This window comes from Pristiophorus japonicus, chromosome 9, assembly GCF_044704955.1.
Source record: "Pristiophorus japonicus isolate sPriJap1 chromosome 9, sPriJap1.hap1, whole genome shotgun sequence".
In the NCBI taxonomy this organism is placed as follows: domain Eukaryota; kingdom Metazoa; phylum Chordata; class Chondrichthyes; family Pristiophoridae; genus Pristiophorus; species Pristiophorus japonicus.
The window spans coordinates 147,222,065-147,239,548 of record NC_091985.1 but is presented as its reverse complement, the minus strand read 5'-3'; the positions used below and the strand labels follow the sequence as shown (position 1 = coordinate 147,239,548).

General features: G+C 45.7%; 1 protein-coding gene across 3 annotated transcripts in view; it reads right to left on the bottom strand.

Annotated features, from left to right (window-relative positions):
- rmnd1 (required for meiotic nuclear division 1 homolog) overlaps window positions 1-17,484 on the bottom strand; it is a 114,281-nt gene that overhangs the window by 96,552 nt on the left and 245 nt on the right. For 2 of the 3 annotated variants that reach the window (XM_070889929.1, XM_070889931.1), the window contains exons 2-3: window positions 14,033-14,144; window positions 9,287-9,709 (exon numbers count right to left, since the gene is read on the bottom strand). In XM_070889929.1, coding sequence (XP_070746030.1) covers window positions 9,287-9,691 — 405 coding nt within the window. In that variant the 5' untranslated portion in view covers window positions 9,692-9,709; window positions 14,033-14,144. Of the gene's footprint in view, window positions 1-9,286; window positions 9,710-14,032; window positions 14,145-17,092; window positions 17,434-17,484 lie in introns of those variants that run through there. The other variant, XM_070889930.1, reaches the window with a different exon arrangement.

The following is a 17,484-nucleotide window of genomic DNA, read 5'->3' as shown; positions in this document are numbered from 1 at the left end:
TGAAACCACACTGTTGGGTATGGTGATCGGAGGCAAGGGCTCTAAAAACAGAAAACGCTAGAAATCTCAGCGGGTCATGCAGCGTCTGTGGAGAGAAACAGAGTTAACGTTTTGGGTCGGTGACCCTTCGTCAGAACTAGAAAAGTTTGAGATGTAACAGATTCTTAAGGAAGTGCAGGGGAACTGAAAGGGGGAGGGGAGGAAAGGACAAAAGGGAAGGTCTGTGAGGGGGTGGAAGGCAGGAGAGATTTAAGAGACAAAAAGGATGGTGGGCAAAAGTCAGATGGTAATGGAACAAGTTATGAAACAAAGGTTTAAAAAAGGAGGGAGAGAAAACAGGGAATTATAGACCGGTCAGCCTGACCTCAGTAGTGGATAAAATGATGGAATCAATTATTAAGGATGTCATAGCAGCGCATTTGGAAAATGGTGACATGATAGGTCCAAGTCAGCATGGATTTGTGAAAGGAAATCATGCTTGACAAATCTTCTGGAATTTTTTGAGGATGTTTCCAGTAGAGTGGACAAGAGAGAACCAGTTGGTGTGGTATATTTGGACTTTCAGAAGGCTTTCGACAAAGTCCCACACAAGAGATTAATGTGCAAAGTTAAAGCACATGGGATTGGGGGTAGTGTGCTGATGTGGATTGAGAACTGGTTGTCAGACAGGAAGCAAAGAGTAGGAGTAAATGGGTACTTTTTAGAATGGCAGGCAGTGACTAGTGGGGTACCGCAAGGTTCTGTGCTGGGGCCCCAGCTGTTTACATTGTACATCAATGATTTAGACGAGGGGATTAAATGTAGTATCTCCAAATTTGCAGATGACACTAAGTTGGGTGGCAGTGTGAGCTGCGAGGAGGATGCTATGAGGCTGCAGAGTGACTTGGATAGGTTAGGTGGGCAAATGCATGGCAGATGAAGTATAATGTGTTAAATGTGAGGTTATCCACTTTGGTGGTAAAAACAGAGAGACAGACTATTATCTGAATGGTGACAGATTAGGAAAAGGGGAGGTGCAACGAGACCTGGGTGTCATGGTACATCAGTCATTGAAGGTTGGCATGCAGGTACAGCAGGCGGTTAAGAAAGCAAATGGCATGTTGGCCTTCATAGCGAGGGGATTTGAGTACAGGGGCAGGGAGGTGTTACTACAGTTGTACAGGGCCTTGGTGAGGCCACACCTGGAGTATTGTGTACAGTTTTGGTCTCCTATCTTGAGGAAGGACATTCTTGCTATTGAGGGAGTGCAGCAAAGATTCACCAGACTGATTCCCGGGATGGTGGGACTGACCTATCAAGAAAGACTGGATCAACTGGGCTTGTATTCACTGGAGTTCAGAAGAATGAGAGGGGACCTCATAGAAACGTTTAAAATTCTGACGGGTTTAGACAGGTTAGATGCAGGAAGAATGTTCCCAATGTTGGGGAAGTCCAGAACCAGGGGTCACAGTCTAAGGATAAGGGGTAAGCCATTTCGGACCGAGATGAGGAGAAACTTCTTCACCCAGAGAGTGGTGAACCTGTGGAATTCTCTACCACAGAAAGTAGTTGAGGCCAATTCACTAAATATATTCAAAAGGGAGTTAGATGAAGTCCTTACTACTAGGGGGATCAAGGGGTATGGCGAGAAAGCAGGGAGGGGGTACTGAAGTTGCATGTTCAGCCATGAACTCATTGAATGGCGGTGCAGGCTAGAAGGGCTGAATTGCCTACTCCTGCACCTATTTTCTATGTTTCTATGTTTCTAAAAGAGTCTAGATGGGGTTTGAATGGCAGAATCATCACCAGCTGCCGTGGGAAAGAGGAAAAAAAGGGGGAGGGCTTGTTTAAAAAAAGTGAGGAAAGGGGAAATAAATAATTATGGGCAGAAGTTGTTGAATTCGATGCGAGTCCAGAAGGCTGTAAAGTGCCTAAACGAAAGATGAGGTGCTGTTTTTCAAGCTCGTCTGTGTACAGTATTGTGTGTTCCCGGTGGTACACCTTGAAGTAAATTAACTATGTTATATAACAAACTCCTACAGAGTTTTAAAGCTTTATCGGGAGTAGCCTATTACTAAAAAAAATGCAATAAATAAAATAAAATATACAGAATCCACTATTTGACAATTTCTCCCACATACCCCCCAGAGATGTCTCGCGTATCCCGTGGGGTACCTGTAAACTGTTTGGGAACCCCTGCTCGAGCAGTGTACAAATGATGTCAATTCAATTGAAACTCTTCCACGGATTCCATTATATTGTGCATACATTGGTTAAATTGGCCTATTCATTGAGCATAGGCAATTTCATTATGATTCAGAGGAGAATACCATTCTACACATACAGCACTAGCCATTATTTATTAAAACTCCTGCTGGAGGTTAGAGGTCCACAGTGTTTACCCAGAATCAATATCACAAGTGGAAAAGTATTCTGGTGTAGCAATTGAGGGAGCTGCCCACATATCTCATTGAGTGAACACAAACCTCAAAAAGAGCAGAGAAGATGAGATTTTACATGAATTTAGGTGCGATGAGAGACAGAGCTTGCGAGATCAAGCAACTGAAGAGAGTTGAAAACATTACACAAGGGAGAGGAAGAAAACTAATCCCCTCCTTTTTTCCAGTGTGTTAATTAGGGGCCCAATATGAATTCACCCTTCTGGAAATTGGGAACAGCAAAGAAGAATAGTGGGGGTGCACAGGCCATTTTCTGCACCTGTGCCCAAATTCATAGAATCAGCTGCACAGGTTTGTCCATCATTGATCAAGCCACCCAATATAGTACAGGGTATAATCATTCAGTTGAGAAAATTTAGACATTTTCCTTTTCAGGTTTTCAATAAGAGGAATATAAATGCATTTATTTAAAATTATCCCACAATTTGATCTCTTGTAAAGAAAAGAAAAACAAGAAAGTGACATTTTAAAATATTAATAAAAAAATAGCAACTGTGATTGAACATTTCAGAGCACACTATTTTTTCCTTTTGTTGTTGGTAACCATGGCTCCGATATTAATATGAAGACGGCCTCCATGCGGGGAGCTGGTGGAATTACATGGGGGAAACCAAGTCGTCAACTAAGTGTGTCGGAATCTGTAATTTCAACTCAATTGTACCATACTTCTGGGTTTCACACCTCCAAGCTGCACAGTGGACGCGATACGCACCTGTATGATGAGATTTCAGAAGTATGAATATAAGTTGTTATAAGTTGTTGTATTTAAAAAGAGAGAATGCACAAATGAAAATTGGAAGTGTTCAGGATGGATGATGGACATCATCATCATAGCCAGTCCCTCAAAATCGAGGAAGACATGCTTCCACTCTAAAAGCGAGTTCTTAGGTGACTAAACAGTCCAAAACGGGAATTACAGTCTCTGTCACAGGTGGGACAGACAGTCGTTGACGGAAAGGGTGGTGGGACTGGTTTGCCACACGCTCCTTCCGCTGCCTGCGCTTGGTTTCTACATGCTCTCGGCAATGAGATTCGAGTTGCTCAGCGCCCTCCCGGATGCACTTCTTCCAATTAGGGCGGTCTTTGGCTCGGGACTCCCAGATGTCGGTGGGGATGTAGCATTTTATCAAGGAGGCTTTGAGGGTGTCCTTGAATAGTTTCCTCTGCACACCTTGGGCTCGCTTGCTGTGTAGGAGTTCCAAGTAGAGTGCTTGCTTTGGGAATCTTGTCAGGAATGCAAACAATGTGGCCTGCCCAGCAGAGCTGGTCGAGTGTGGTCAGTGCTTCAATGCTGGGGATGTTGGCCTGGTCGAGGATGCTAACGTTGTGGTCTGTTCTCCCAGGGGATTTGCAGGATCTTAGAGACATCATTGCTGGTATTTCTCCAGCGCTTTGAGGTGTCTACTGTATATGGTCCACGTCTTGGAACCATACAGGAGAGCGGATATCACTAGAGCCCTGTAGACCATGAGCTTGGTGGCAGATTTGAGGGCCTGATCGTCGAACACTCTTTTCCTCAGGCGGCCGAAGGCTGCGCTGGCGCAGGGAGGTGGCGTTGAATCTTGTCATCGATGTCTGCCCTTGTTGATAAGAGGCTCCCGAGGTATGGAAAGTGTTCCACGTTGTCCAGGGCTGCGCCGTAGATGACTGGGGTGGCAGTGGTGTGTGGCGGGGTCAGGTTGGTGGAGAACCTTTGTCTTACGGATGTTTAGTGTAAGACCATGCTTTCGTATGCCTTAGTGAAAATGTTGACTACGACTTGGAGTTCAGTCTCTGAATGCGCGCAGACGCATGCTTCGTCCGTGTACTGTAGCTCGACGATAGAGGTTGGGACAGTCTTGGATCTGGCCTGGAGACAACGAAGGATGATCAAGGGCAGCACCCAGATTTATTGATGCCTCGCTGGGTGCAGTCAGGAAAAGGAAGGACTTACTTTTCCCCAGCAATGGGAGGAAGAAACTCGCTGCTCTCACCAAGGCGACATGGTTGGAGGTAGGGGAGTGGTGAGCAGCTGGAACGTTGTGCCCAGGCCATGGATACAATGACCTAACCAGGTCAGGAAAAGGGAGTACATTTGCTGATTCAACTACATCCTGTCCTTTAAGCACCCCCACAACAACCCCCCCCCCCTTAACTCTGACTTGCGAAATGTTCTCCATCACATCATTCCTCACACCCACTCAACTTTCAGCAGCATCCAGCCTTCACTTTCTATGCACTTCATCACCTCCCCATTTATCCATCCACCATTGATACTCACCCCAATCCTGATGCAATGTAATGCATGTGTCTCATGGTCACGGTCACCAAATCCATCGGGTGAATATCTCACCCTCACTCACTCATAGGTCTGTTATTTCACCCTTTGTGGAAGACAGCGTAAAACACAAGGGGAAGGGACAGGACTGGAGGTGGCCCGCCACAAATAGTACAGCTCACAGATATAGAGGAGGACGCCCTGGAGATAAGTGGCACATCTGATCCCTTTCAGTCGGAGATGGAGACACGGAGCTTGAAGATAGCCGGTGACAGAATTACAAATATCTCGGACACACATATGCTGACTTCATTTCACCAATGACTGAACTATGAGAAGACGGAGTATGGTGATTGTCAGGATTGTGACTTTTGCCACAATTAAATCGTAATCTCTTCTTTTATCTTCCAGGGTCTTCATGCATACAGCAAGTTTCACAGGTCATCCATGGGAACAATTCCTCAAAAGGACCTCATTCCTTCTGAGGCTGCACCATCACAGCATGTACAGCCATGCACCAGCACAAATACTCACACTTTAGTGGGTCCAGTTAGAGAGTTACGTTGGGTTTTTGCCTGGGAATTCATACCTCACAAATGAGCACGACCAGACACTGGTGGCAGAGACAGCGTGGAGTGTCCGCGTTGAGTGGGGAGGCGGGGGGGGTTTGGGGCAGTCCTCTCCAAGCTCTCTAGTCAAAGATGCTGAACCCCATGGGCTATCGTTGAGAAGGAGAATGCTAGAGGTACATCAGCAACTTAGTGAGGTACTGACAGACAAGCCACACACACTCCACACGATAGTGGAGAGAATGGAGGAAATAACTCTATTGCTAGTGGATTGGTGACACAGGGAATTGCGAGAATGTCTGCCATGGAGAGAGTGGCTGCCTCCATGGAGCTTCCAGCAAGACTTTGAACTGAGTTCATGCAGGCCTTGACCACGGCCATGCAGACTTTGGATGCCAACTTGTCTGCCACCTTAAACTGAATGACAGCTACCTTATCCATAGCCTTACAATGTGCCACAGATCTGCACCAAGCTCTCTCCAGTACTGTTAGGAGTGATGTGGCACTGACCTAGGCAAGGGGTGCTGACAAAAGGGGACATGGAAGTAGGAACTCCACTCAAAGCACTCCCACTTCTTCCCATTGTGGCCCACCCCTAGCCAGTACCCGATATGTTCTCGTCTCTTGATGGCCGAGTCTACCCCTCACGTGCAGGTGTAGCAGTCTTTTGCAGGGTCCGCAGGGGCTCGAAAACCCAGAGGGCGTAGGCCAAAAGCACCTTAGCAGTCAGAGCAGGGATCTGAGCAGCCTGCCTCTACCTCTACTGAAACCACATGGGATGCACAACGTAGAAGCGGTAAGGAGCATAAGTTGAAGAAATGTTAATTCACCAAGGGTATGCACATGGGTGTTTGACAAAATGCTATGTTGTTAAGTCTCCTTTTTAAAAAAAAAGAAGAATGGCACATAAAATGTAACGATTTGGACCATGTTCACTTCTACATCATTTTTGCATCCCGAGGGCCAACTCACCCTTTCAATTATTTCATGTTGAATGTCAATACATGCTGGGACCTATTGGGCAGATATATAATGGCTGGATGAGTTGTTGAAAGACTGTTTACTGCAAAGGGAAGGGGGTTGGTGCAGGTGGTGGGAGTGGACCATTGGATTTCATGTGTTATATTTCAAACTGGGTGAACCTTCGCAAAGCAGGGCATCCCTTACAGCAATGAAAGCGGCTCCTCCTGCTGTTCCACCTCCATGTTCCCCTCATCCAAAGACGAGTGCTGAGCCCCGTCTTCCTCCTCCACCTGCAATCCTCGATGCTGTGTAATATTGTGCAGGACGCAGCACATCACTATCAATCTGGACACCCTTGCGAACGGGTACTGAAGGGCACCTTCAGACCTATCTCGCACCTGAAGTGCATCTTCAACTTGTTCAATAACACACCTGTGGTCATGTGGCTCTGCTTGTAGCGCTGATACACTTCAGTCCCACACTCCTGATCTTAGGGCACCCTGTGCGGAGGGGAGCGGGTAGGTCCGAGGGCCTCCTCGTAGGACTGCTCCTGGGCACGGCCAAGGGTGCCATCAGCCGGTCCAGGCAGCGGGCGGTCGAGGGGGTCGTTCAGCCTGACTGCCTGCCTCTCTTCCGCAGTTACATCCGAGCCAGGGTGTCCTTGGAGATGGAGCACACGGTGTCCAGCGGTACGCTCGCGGCCTTCCGCGAGAGGTGGGTGCCAGAGGGACTGGAGTGCATCATCACCCCCGGCAACCAAATTTTAATTTGATTTTATGTTTTAAAGTTTAATTTGTTTTAATTGCCAGGTTTTAGTGTCCCCCTCCCCTTTTATAGGGGGCACTTGTAAATTATATGATTTTAATGCCAAAAAAACCCCACAAAAATCACCAAACAAAAAACAAAAAAAGGGCACATGAAAAGTGTTTGGAGTGTCCCCCAGAGGGGGGGGGCACTTGATTTAATTTGTTATGTTTTCCCCAAAAGAGTTGTAGCGCTGATACACTTCAGTCCCACGCTCCTGATCTTTGGGCACCCTGTGCAGAGGGGAGCAGGTAGGTCCAAGAGTCTCCTCGTAGGACTGCTCCTGGGCACGGCCAAGGGTGCCATCAGCTGGTCCAAGCAGCGGGCGGTCGTTCAGCCCGACTGCCTGCCTCTCTTCTGCGCTTATATCCGAGCCAGGGTGTCCCTGGAGATGGAGCACGCGGTGTCTACCGGTACGCTCGCGGCCTTCCGCGAGAGATGGGTGCCGGAGGAACTGGAGTGCATCATCACCCCCGGCAACCAAATTTTAATTTGATTTTAAAAGTTTTAAAGTTTAATTTGTTTTAATGCCGGGTTTTAGTGTCCCCCCAGTCAGGGGACACTTGTATAATTTGCCTCTCGGTGCCCTAAAAAAACCCCACAAAAACCCCCCAAAAAAACAAAAAAAGGGCACTGAAAAGTGTTTGGAGTGTCTCCCCCCTTTAATAAGGGGGCACTTGAGTTAATCTTTATTTTGTTTCAACAAAAGAGTTGTAGCGCTGATGCGGCTCATTGGTTGGGTTCCTCAATGGTGTCATGAGCCAAGTATGAAGTGAGTTTCCCTCGTCTCCTACGAGCCAGCCCTTAAGTCTGCTTCCTGGAATGAAAAGTTCTGGGATGTTGGACTGCTTCAGTGTGAAGGCATCAAGACAGCTCCCGGGGAATCTGGTGCAGACCTGTGACAACTCCCCTCCTGTGCACGAGCTGATCCCACCACAGCACATCGTCACTGCCGTGGATGGTGATGATCTTCCTCTTCTGATGTCAAACACATCCAGGGTGCCTCCCATCTTGGTGTTGTCAGTTTAAATTTCTCAAAATGTTGAAAAATGTTGTATCCACACAAGCACTCTCTGCCAAATATTTGCCAGAGGAACTGACACAGCAGCTGCAATAAGTGAGGTTTTATTCAGATGGGATTAAATGCTCACATGAGCCACTGCCCAAACTCGCCTGTTTCCTTGGTCAGTTTCCCAAGCATCTGAAGTAACATTTGGAGCCAAATTAAAAACAATTTTAAAATATCTAATTTAAAGTCTCCTGAAGATGCTAATTACGCCAATAGGTACCCGCCCACATCCAATTAGGAAATCCCCGAGTAGCTTTCTCACTGGCATCCCAACACGCCTCTGTTAAACCCATAAGCTGGGTTGCGCTCCCACTATAAAAATCTTCTTTTTTTTTTACCTCCACCTGCTCCCAACCCACACGTTTTTGGGGACCTGGGGGGGGGCTTGAAATTACCCCGCCTCCATCTCTCACTGGTCTTTTTATCCCCCTTCATGTCCCCCAATCCTGTCACTTGCCACCACAGTTCCGCCTTCAATTACAAGAGCAAAACAGTCTGGACTATGGCCCTCTCTATTCCAACAGTCAACAAACACTGCATGAGCACTCACCATCTTAACAGCCACTGTTACTTCTAAAGTAGTGCCGGCCTGTAGTTATTCATCCATTCTCCAAATTTAAATGTTTGCATTACAAAGCAATGCTCCATCTTGTGGCTCAACCAAGAACTGGTGAAACTCACCCAATCAGTGCAGATGAGTTCGAATCTGATACCAGGGCACCAGAGCGCATCATCTCCCCCGGAACAAAGTTTTAATTTGATTTGTCAAGGTTCCTTTAATTTTTTTTTTGTTTATTTACAGTCTTTATTTGTTGTGCCCCTTTACACATGCTTAACTCTAAATCGGTAATTGCCAAGAAGAGTCAGCTGATACCAGAGGCACTGGAGGAATTGAGTGCATCATCACCCCATGGAATAGTATTTTAATTAAATTTGTTAAATTTCCTTTTAATTTTTTGTTGAGTTCGAGTTTTTATTGGATGTGCCCCTTACCTGCTCAGCTTCCAATAGGCAACTGCCTGATAGAAGATGATTCAGCTGATACCAGAAGTCAGGCTTATTGCTCTTGGGTTAGACATCAAACACAAAGTTACTGGGATTAGTGTTCTAATTTAATTGGCCATATATGATAGACAAAATCTAAAGAGCAGCCTGTAAGCAAGAAAACCTAAAACATTTTGCTTACCTGCGCATCTGCTAGTGCCGGTTGGTTAGTCCTTGATGGCTGTTTGGTCCGAGGCCCTTTAAGTGGCCTTTTGGCTGACAGTACTTTCTGTTTTGGAACAACTTTACTGCCGCCTGTTGCAGTGGAATAAAACCGTCTCCTTATGTTTGCAAACTGTTTATCGTGTAGAGATTGGTGATGTACCGTTCGCACAAAAACTGTCTCTTTCCGTATTAGATAGCATGGTCCCAACTGATAGTCTGATGATCTCCATCTTTTCAATGGGATGCACAGCACATTTCTCCGATAATAGCTATGTAGCCTGATCCTGGGCAGCTGAACGTATCCAAGAGGGGATCTCAAACAGAAAATTCTTTCTATTAAGTATGGAGATTGTTCTAAGAGACTGAGCAATCTCAGAGCCATGGCGAATGGATGATAAATCTAAAGGGAGAAAAATAATTATTTTTTTTTCATCACAAAAGAATGAGGTGGTATTGCTTCTTATCACTTCTCTCACACAAGATCTAATCATTCATCTGTGTTTAAAAAGTAAAATCCTCTTCAAAGTAGGAGACTAGTCACAAACTGAACAGACATTTCTGTTTCTGATGCAAATCAATAAATTCCTCTGAATTTCTGAGTACAAAATTATCACTAGATGCATTAATTTAAATAAGACTTCAAAAGCACTATTAACGGGGTAGCCTGGAGGAGGAATTCATAGAATGCATACGGGATTGTTTCTTAGAACAATATGTAACAGAACCTACAAGGGAACAAGCCATCTTAGATCTGGTCCTGTGTAATGAGACAGGAAAAATAAACGATCTCCTCGTAAAAGATCCTCTCGGAATGAGTGATCACAATATGGTTGAATTTGTAATACAGATTGAGGATGAGGAAGTTGTGTCAGAAACGAACGTACTATGCTTAAACAAAGGGGACTACAGTGGGATGAGGGCAGAGTTGGCTAAAGTAGACTGGAAACAAGGACTAAACGGTGGCACAATTGAGGAACAGTGGAGGACTCTTTCATAGTGCGCAACAAAAATATATTCCAGTGAAAAAGAAGGGCGGCAAGAGAAGGGATAACCAGCCGTGGATAACCAAGGAAATAAAGGAAAGTATCAAATCAAAGACCAATGCATATAAGGTGGCCAAGGTTAGTGGGAAACTAGAGGATTGGGAAAATTTTAAGCAACAGCAAAGAATGACTAAAAAAGCAATAAAGAAAGGGAAGATAGATTACGAAGATAAACTTGCGCAAAACATAAACAGATAGTAAAAGCTTTTACAGATATATAAAACGGAAAAGAGTGACTAAAGTAAATGTTGGTCCCTTAGAAGATGAAAAGGGGGATTTAATAATGGGAAATGTGGAAATGGCTGAGACCGTAAACAATTATTTTGCTTCCGTCTTCACAGTGGAAGACACAAAAACCATGCCAAAATTTGCAGGCCACAGGAATGCGGGAAGGGAGGACCTTCAGACAATCACTATCACTAGGGGGGTAGTGCTGGACAGACTAATGGGACTGAAGATAGACAAGTCCCCTGGTCCTGATGAAATGCATCCCAGGGTATTAAAAGAGATGGCGGAAGTTATAGCAGACGCATTCGTTATAATCTACCAAAATTCTCTGGACTCTGGGGAGGTACCAGCGGATTGGAAAACAGCTAATGTAACGCCTCTGTTTAAAAAAGGGGGCAGGCAAAAGGCAGGTAACTATAGGCCGGTTAGTTTAACATCTGTAGTGGGGAAAATGCTTGAAACTATCATTAAGGAAGAAATAGCGGGACATCTAGATAGGAATAGTGCAATCAAGCAGACGCAGCATGGATTCATGAAAGGGAAATCATGTTCAACTAACTTACTGGAATTCTTTGAGGATATAACGAACATGGTGGATAGAGGTGTACCGATGGATATGGTGTATTTAGATTTCCAAAAGGCATTCGATAAGGTGCCACACAAAAGGTTACTGCAGAAGATAAAGGTACGCGGAGTCAGAGGAAATGTATTAGCATGGATAGAGAATTGGCTGGCGAACAGAAGGCAGAGAGTCGGGATAAATGGGTCCTTTTCCGGTTGGAAATCAGTGGTTAGTGGTGTGCCACAGGGATCAGTGCTTGGACCACAACTGTTTACAATATACATAGATGACCTAGAAGAGGGGACAGAGTGTAGTGCAACAAAATTTGCAGATGACACTAAGATGGGAAAGCTGGTTGTGTAGAGGACTCAGAGAGGCTGCAAGGAGATTTGGATAGGTTAAGCAAATGGGCTAAGGTTTGGCAGATGGAATACAATGTTGGAAAGTGTGAGGTCATCCACCTTGGGAAAAAAAAAACAGTAAAAGGAAATATTATTTGAATGGAGAGAAATTACAACATGCTGTGGTGCAGAGGGACCTGGGGGTCCTTGTGCATGAATCCCAAAAGGTTAGTTTGCAGGTACAGCAGGTAATCAGGAAGGCAAATGGAATGTTGGCCTTCATTGCGAGAGGGATGGAGTACAAAAGCAGGGAAGTCTTGCTGCAACTGTATAAGGTATTGGTAAGGCCGCACCTGGAGTACTGCGTGCAGTTTTGGTCACCTTACTTAAGGAAGGATATACTAGCTTTGGAAGGGGTACAGAGACGATTCACTCGGCTGATTCCAGAAATGAGGGGGTTACCTTATGATGATAGATTGAGTAGACTGGGTCTTTACTCCTTAGAGTTCAGAAGGATGAGGGGTGATCTTATAGAAACATTTAAAATCATGAAAGGGATAGACAAGATAGAGGCAGAGAGGTTGTTTCCATTGGTAGGAGAGACTAGAACTAGGGGGCACAGCCTCAAAATACGGAGGAGCCAATTTAAAACCGAGTTGAGAAAGAATTTCTTCTCCCAGAGGGTTGTGAATCTGTGGAATTCTCTGCCCAAGGAAGCAGTTGAGGCTAGCTCATTGAATGTTTTCAAGTCAAAGATAGATAGATTTTTAACCAATCGGGGAATTAAGGGTTACGGGGAGAGGGCGGGTAAGTGGAGCCGAGTCCACGACCAGATCAGCCATGATCTTATTGAATGGCGGAGCAGGCTCGAGGGGCTAGATGGCCTACTCCTGTTCCTAATTCTTATGTTCTTATGTTCTTATAACTGTCTGCCTTCCTTTGTATCATTGTCATTGTGTACATAACCCATGTCAAATAAAAATATTTGATTAGGAGAGTTACCTTTTTGTAGGTAATGCAAAGTAAAATTCTGGCATTATAAATATAATCCTTATTCTCAGTGCCACTGGTTTATGACAACAAAATAAGTCAAATTCAAATTTTATTGCATTAGATTCCAGGTTTCTCACCATTTTCCCATGAAAACTGAAAACTAACCTCCTTGCTCATACTGTGTAAAATATTTCTGCAATGTCAGCCAGGTCAATTTTTAATGTAGCACCATGGCAGTAATTGAGCTAGTGAGTGTACGTCTGTATCATTAACATATATACTTTTCTAAACAGAGCAATGACAGCATGCAACTGAATCAATAAAGTTAAGATTATAGAACTGCAGTCATATTAAATTAAAGGATAGACATTAAAGGGGGAAAGGACAGGGAAAACAGGGAGACAGAAAGTAACTGGAACAACAGTAGTTTCACTGTCAACTGGTACTAATCTAACTTATGTAACAGAAGCTAAGAGCCCAAGTTTCCACATGATTTGCGCCTGATTTTTAGGAGCAACTGGTGGAGAACGGACTATCTTAGAAATCGCAATTCTCCACATTTTTTTTTCTGCAGTTCTAGTCAGGTAGAACAGTTCTACTTTGGAACAGAATTTTTTCTTCAAAAGGGGGCGTGTCCGGCCACTGACGCCTGACTTCAAAGTTTCCACAGTGAAAACGTACTCCAAACTAAGTTAGAATGGAGCAAGTGAAGATTTTGTAGAACTGAAAAAACCTGTTCTATACATTAAAAAAAAATCAGGCGCAGGTTACAAATTAGGCGTCCAGAACGAGGTGGGGGGGGGGGGGGGGTGGGGGGAGGCGCCCGTTGTTCCCGGGAGGGGGGAGAAAGAGAGGAGGCGCCCGTTTTTCCCGCGGGGGGGGGGGGGGGGGCGGAGGGAGGAGAGGAGGCGCCCGTTCTTCCCGCGGGGGGGGGGGGGGGGGGGGGGGGGGGGGGGGGGAGGCGCGCATTCTTTCCCACGGGAGGGGGGGGGGGGGGGGGGGGGGGGGGGGAGGCACCCGTTCTTCCCGCCGGGGGGGGGGGGGGCGGGGAGGAGACAGTGAGAAGGCTGCAAGTGCTGATGGCAATGTGCTTTTATTAAAAAGATGTTCAAAAATTAAACAGCTACAAAGAACTACAAAAATGGCCGAGTACCAATGTATTTTTCACACTGCGCGTGCGCGAACACTCCAACGTGCACGCGCAGCGTTGCCGGCAGGAAAAAAACTCATTTAAATAGTACCCGCCCCTTCCCACTTACAAAATCGGCGCGCGTGTAGGCTCCGCCCCCCCCTGGGCGCCACGCCAGGCAGACAAGGAGCTGCAGAACGCTCCAGAATCGCGAGGTTTTTTTTAGGCGCCGTTTTAGGCGCGAAAAACGGGCGCCCAGCTCGGAAGGGCGCCCGTTTTTTATCGTGTGGAAACTTGGGCCCTAAGTACTGTAGTAGTTGCTCTACCTTTACTATTGAAATTCTTTTTCAGTCTAACTTCCTTTCCTTAAAACTAACTAAATACAAAGTTTTATGTAGCATTACAGAACATGATGGTTTGTACCCACCAAATAATCATCGTCTCAATTCCCAGAATTGGTGCTGTTGGTAGTGAGTTTCCTCAGTTCTTGGTAAGGCCACTGAAAGGAGCATCAGTATGGACATATAAATAAATAATCACTGTCAGAAGAAAAGAAAAGCAGACAGTTAGACAACACATCCATTGCTACAGCAAAATAAATCGAGGGCTCCACTCTAAATCCACTTCATATCAACTGATCAGAGTGAGGTATACTATTGTCATGTACTTGTCAAAGGCCCACACCATCCTGTCCTATTAGCTGAAGGAAATGAGAAGCTCCCAGGAAATTTAAAAAAAAACATTCTAATATTTTAGATATTGTCATGTTTTAGAAAGTTTTTTGATTATGCATGAGAAGTATTTGAAGTAAAGGAACCTCTGGGAAGAGTGATCATAAAATTGCATACTAAGTTTGAGTGTGATGTGGTTAAGTCCGAAACTAGGGTCATCAGCCCGAGGTCAGAGGGGGAGGAGGAGGAGGTCACCCGAGGTCAAGGGGGGAGGGGCAGGAGGGTAGGTCGGCGGCCCAAGTGGGCCCTGAAGAGTTGGCGCAGCCTGAGCAGGCCCGCAGAGTCAACATGGCTCGCCAGCCCGACCCCCTGGAGGGAGCGCTGTGGGAAGGAGCGGCCAGCCCGAGGACTGTGACTGCAGGAGTTCCAGCAGGGCAACAAGGAGGAGGCAGCCAAGAAACCTGGCATCAAGGGGAAAGATTATATTGGTGAGTCCCTTGTATGGATTCTTTTTTAATGTATGTTCTGAGACCGGTTGAGGGAGTCCAGCAGTGTTTCGGGGCTGGCTGGCTGGCTGGGGGCTGGAAATGCGGTAGCGAGAAAGGCCGTGGGGGGGGATCTGCAACAAAATGATAAACATCTGAAAAATAATCATTTAGAAAGAGAGTCGGCAGGGAAGGAAGGATTTTGACTGACCATGTTCTGCGCATGCACCACCTGGCGGCCACGAATGGTGCCCGATGAGGGTTGGTGCCGGATAAGGAGGGGTTCAACCTGTATTGGTTTTGATCTTTGAGAATTTCCTAGATTCTAGAACAGTCACCATGGTTTTGAAGGTGCTAAATGTAACCCCGCTATTCAAGAAAGGAGGAAGAGAGAAAACAGGGAACTATAGGCCAGTTAGCCTGACATCAGTTTTAGGGAAAATGCTAGAATCTATTAAGGACATGGTAACAGGACACTTGGAACATCACAATATGATTAGGCAGAGTCAACATGATTTTACGAAAATGAAATCATTATTGACACATCAATTAGAGTTTTTGAGGGTGTAATTAGCAGGTAGATTAGGGAGAACCAGTGGATGTAGTATATTTGGATTTTCAGAAGGCATTCGATAAGGTGCCACACAAGAGGTTGTTGCACAAGATTAGGGCTCATGTGATTTGGGTAATATATTACCATTAATTGAGGATTAGTTAATGGACAGAAAACCGAGAGTCGGAGTAAACGGGTCATTTTCGGGATGGCAGAGTGTATGTAACTAGTGGAGTGTCACAATGAATTAGAGGAGGGACCAAGTGTAATATATCCAAGTTTGGTAATGATACAAAGCTAGGTTTGAAGAGTTGCAGAGGCTGCAAAGGGATATAGATTGGTTAAGTGATTGGGCAAGAAGGTGGCTGATGGAGTATACTGTGGGGAAGTGTGAAATTATGCACTTCAGTAGAAAGAAAGGAAAAGCAGAATTTTTTTTTAATGAGACTAATAAATGTTGGTATTCAGTGGGATTTGGATATCCTTGTACACAAATCACAGAACATTAATAAGCAGGTACAGCAAACAATTAGGAAGGAAAATAGTATGTTGGTGGGTTATTGTAAGGGGGTTGGAGTACAAGAGTAAGGAAATCTTGCTACAATTATATAGGGCTTTGGTGAGACCACAGCTGCAGTACTGTGTACAGTTTTGGTCTCCTTACCTGAGGAAGGATATACTTGACTTAGAGCGGGTACAACGTAGGTTCACGAGATTGAATTCTGGGATGAGAGGGATATCCTATGAGGAGAGATTAAGTAGAATTGGCCTATACTCTCTGAAGGTTAGAAGAATGAGAAGTGATCTAATTGAAACGTATAAAATTCTTAAGGCGGCTTGACACAGTAGATGCTGATAGGCTGTTTCCCCTGGGTATAGGGTATAGGACTAGGGGTCATGGTCTCAGGATAGGCTCAGCCATTTAGGACTGAGATGAGGAAAGATTTCTTCACTCAGAGGGCTGTGAATCTTTGGAATTCTCTACCCAGAGGGCTATGGATGATTCAAGACTGAGGTCGATAGATTTTTGGGCACTAGGGGAATCAAGGGATATGGGGATAGGGCAGGAAAGTGGAGTTGAGGTCAAAGATTCGCCATGATCTTATTGAATGGTGGAGCAGGCTCAAACAGCCGCATGGTCTACTCCTGCTCCTAGTTCTTGTGCAAGTAGTTAAAAAATATTGGAGAGTGTATCAATATGATTTAGGACCAATTTTGTGATTGGTTGAAAATGAACAGTTGTTTTAGACTAAAGACTTTATACTACCAAAATATGGTCTCACTGGGTTCCCACATGTGGGTAGCTAGTTTAGGTTTGTGAAATATTTCCAACATGTATCTGTGTGCCACTGCAAGTACATGCCATGGTGTGGCAAATGGGGGTACAGGGCCCAGAAGATGCCAGGGGGCAGCACGGGCCAGCCCACACTGCGATACATGTGCACACTAGGTCCATGGAGCAGAGCAGGTCTCCAGTTGTCCTGGTTAACCCTTGCCATTGGATAAAGGCCTAGCTCCGTCAAGCCCATATGGTGGCTGATGTGCAACGGTCACCATCCGTTAAAAAAAATCCACGCACAGGCACCTTCCATCCCTGGAGTTCAGGACTGGAATATCAGGTACTTCATTGAAACATATGCGAACTCATCCCTTTTGGTGTGGAAGCAAGTCATCCTCGTTTGAGGGACTGCCTATGATGGTGACATGCTCAGCTTTCACAACATTACTAGACTACACTTTTGTCAGCTCTTGGTATAGAAAGAAAAAAAGGAACTTGCATTTATATAGCAACTTCAGAACATCCCAAAGCACGTCACTGCCAATATGCAGTACTTTTGAATTGTAGACACGCTTGCGCACAGGAAGGTCCCACTAAACAGCAATGCGGTAAAGGAACAGATCATCTGATGTCTGATGAGGGGAGAATATTGGCCAGAACACCGGGAGCACTCCCGTGTTCTTCAAATAGTTCCATGGGCAACAGCAGATAGTAATATCGCGTGTGAACGGCAGCAGATGCGACAGTGCGGCACTCCCTCGGCAGGGCAGTGAAGCGCCAGCCTGGGTTGTGGGCTGGCCGACTCTGGAGGCGCGCGCCCACCGAGCCCAGTGAGTTGGCCCGGGCGAGAGCCAGCGCGAGCCGTGTGGCGCATGCGCAGTGGGTCAGAGG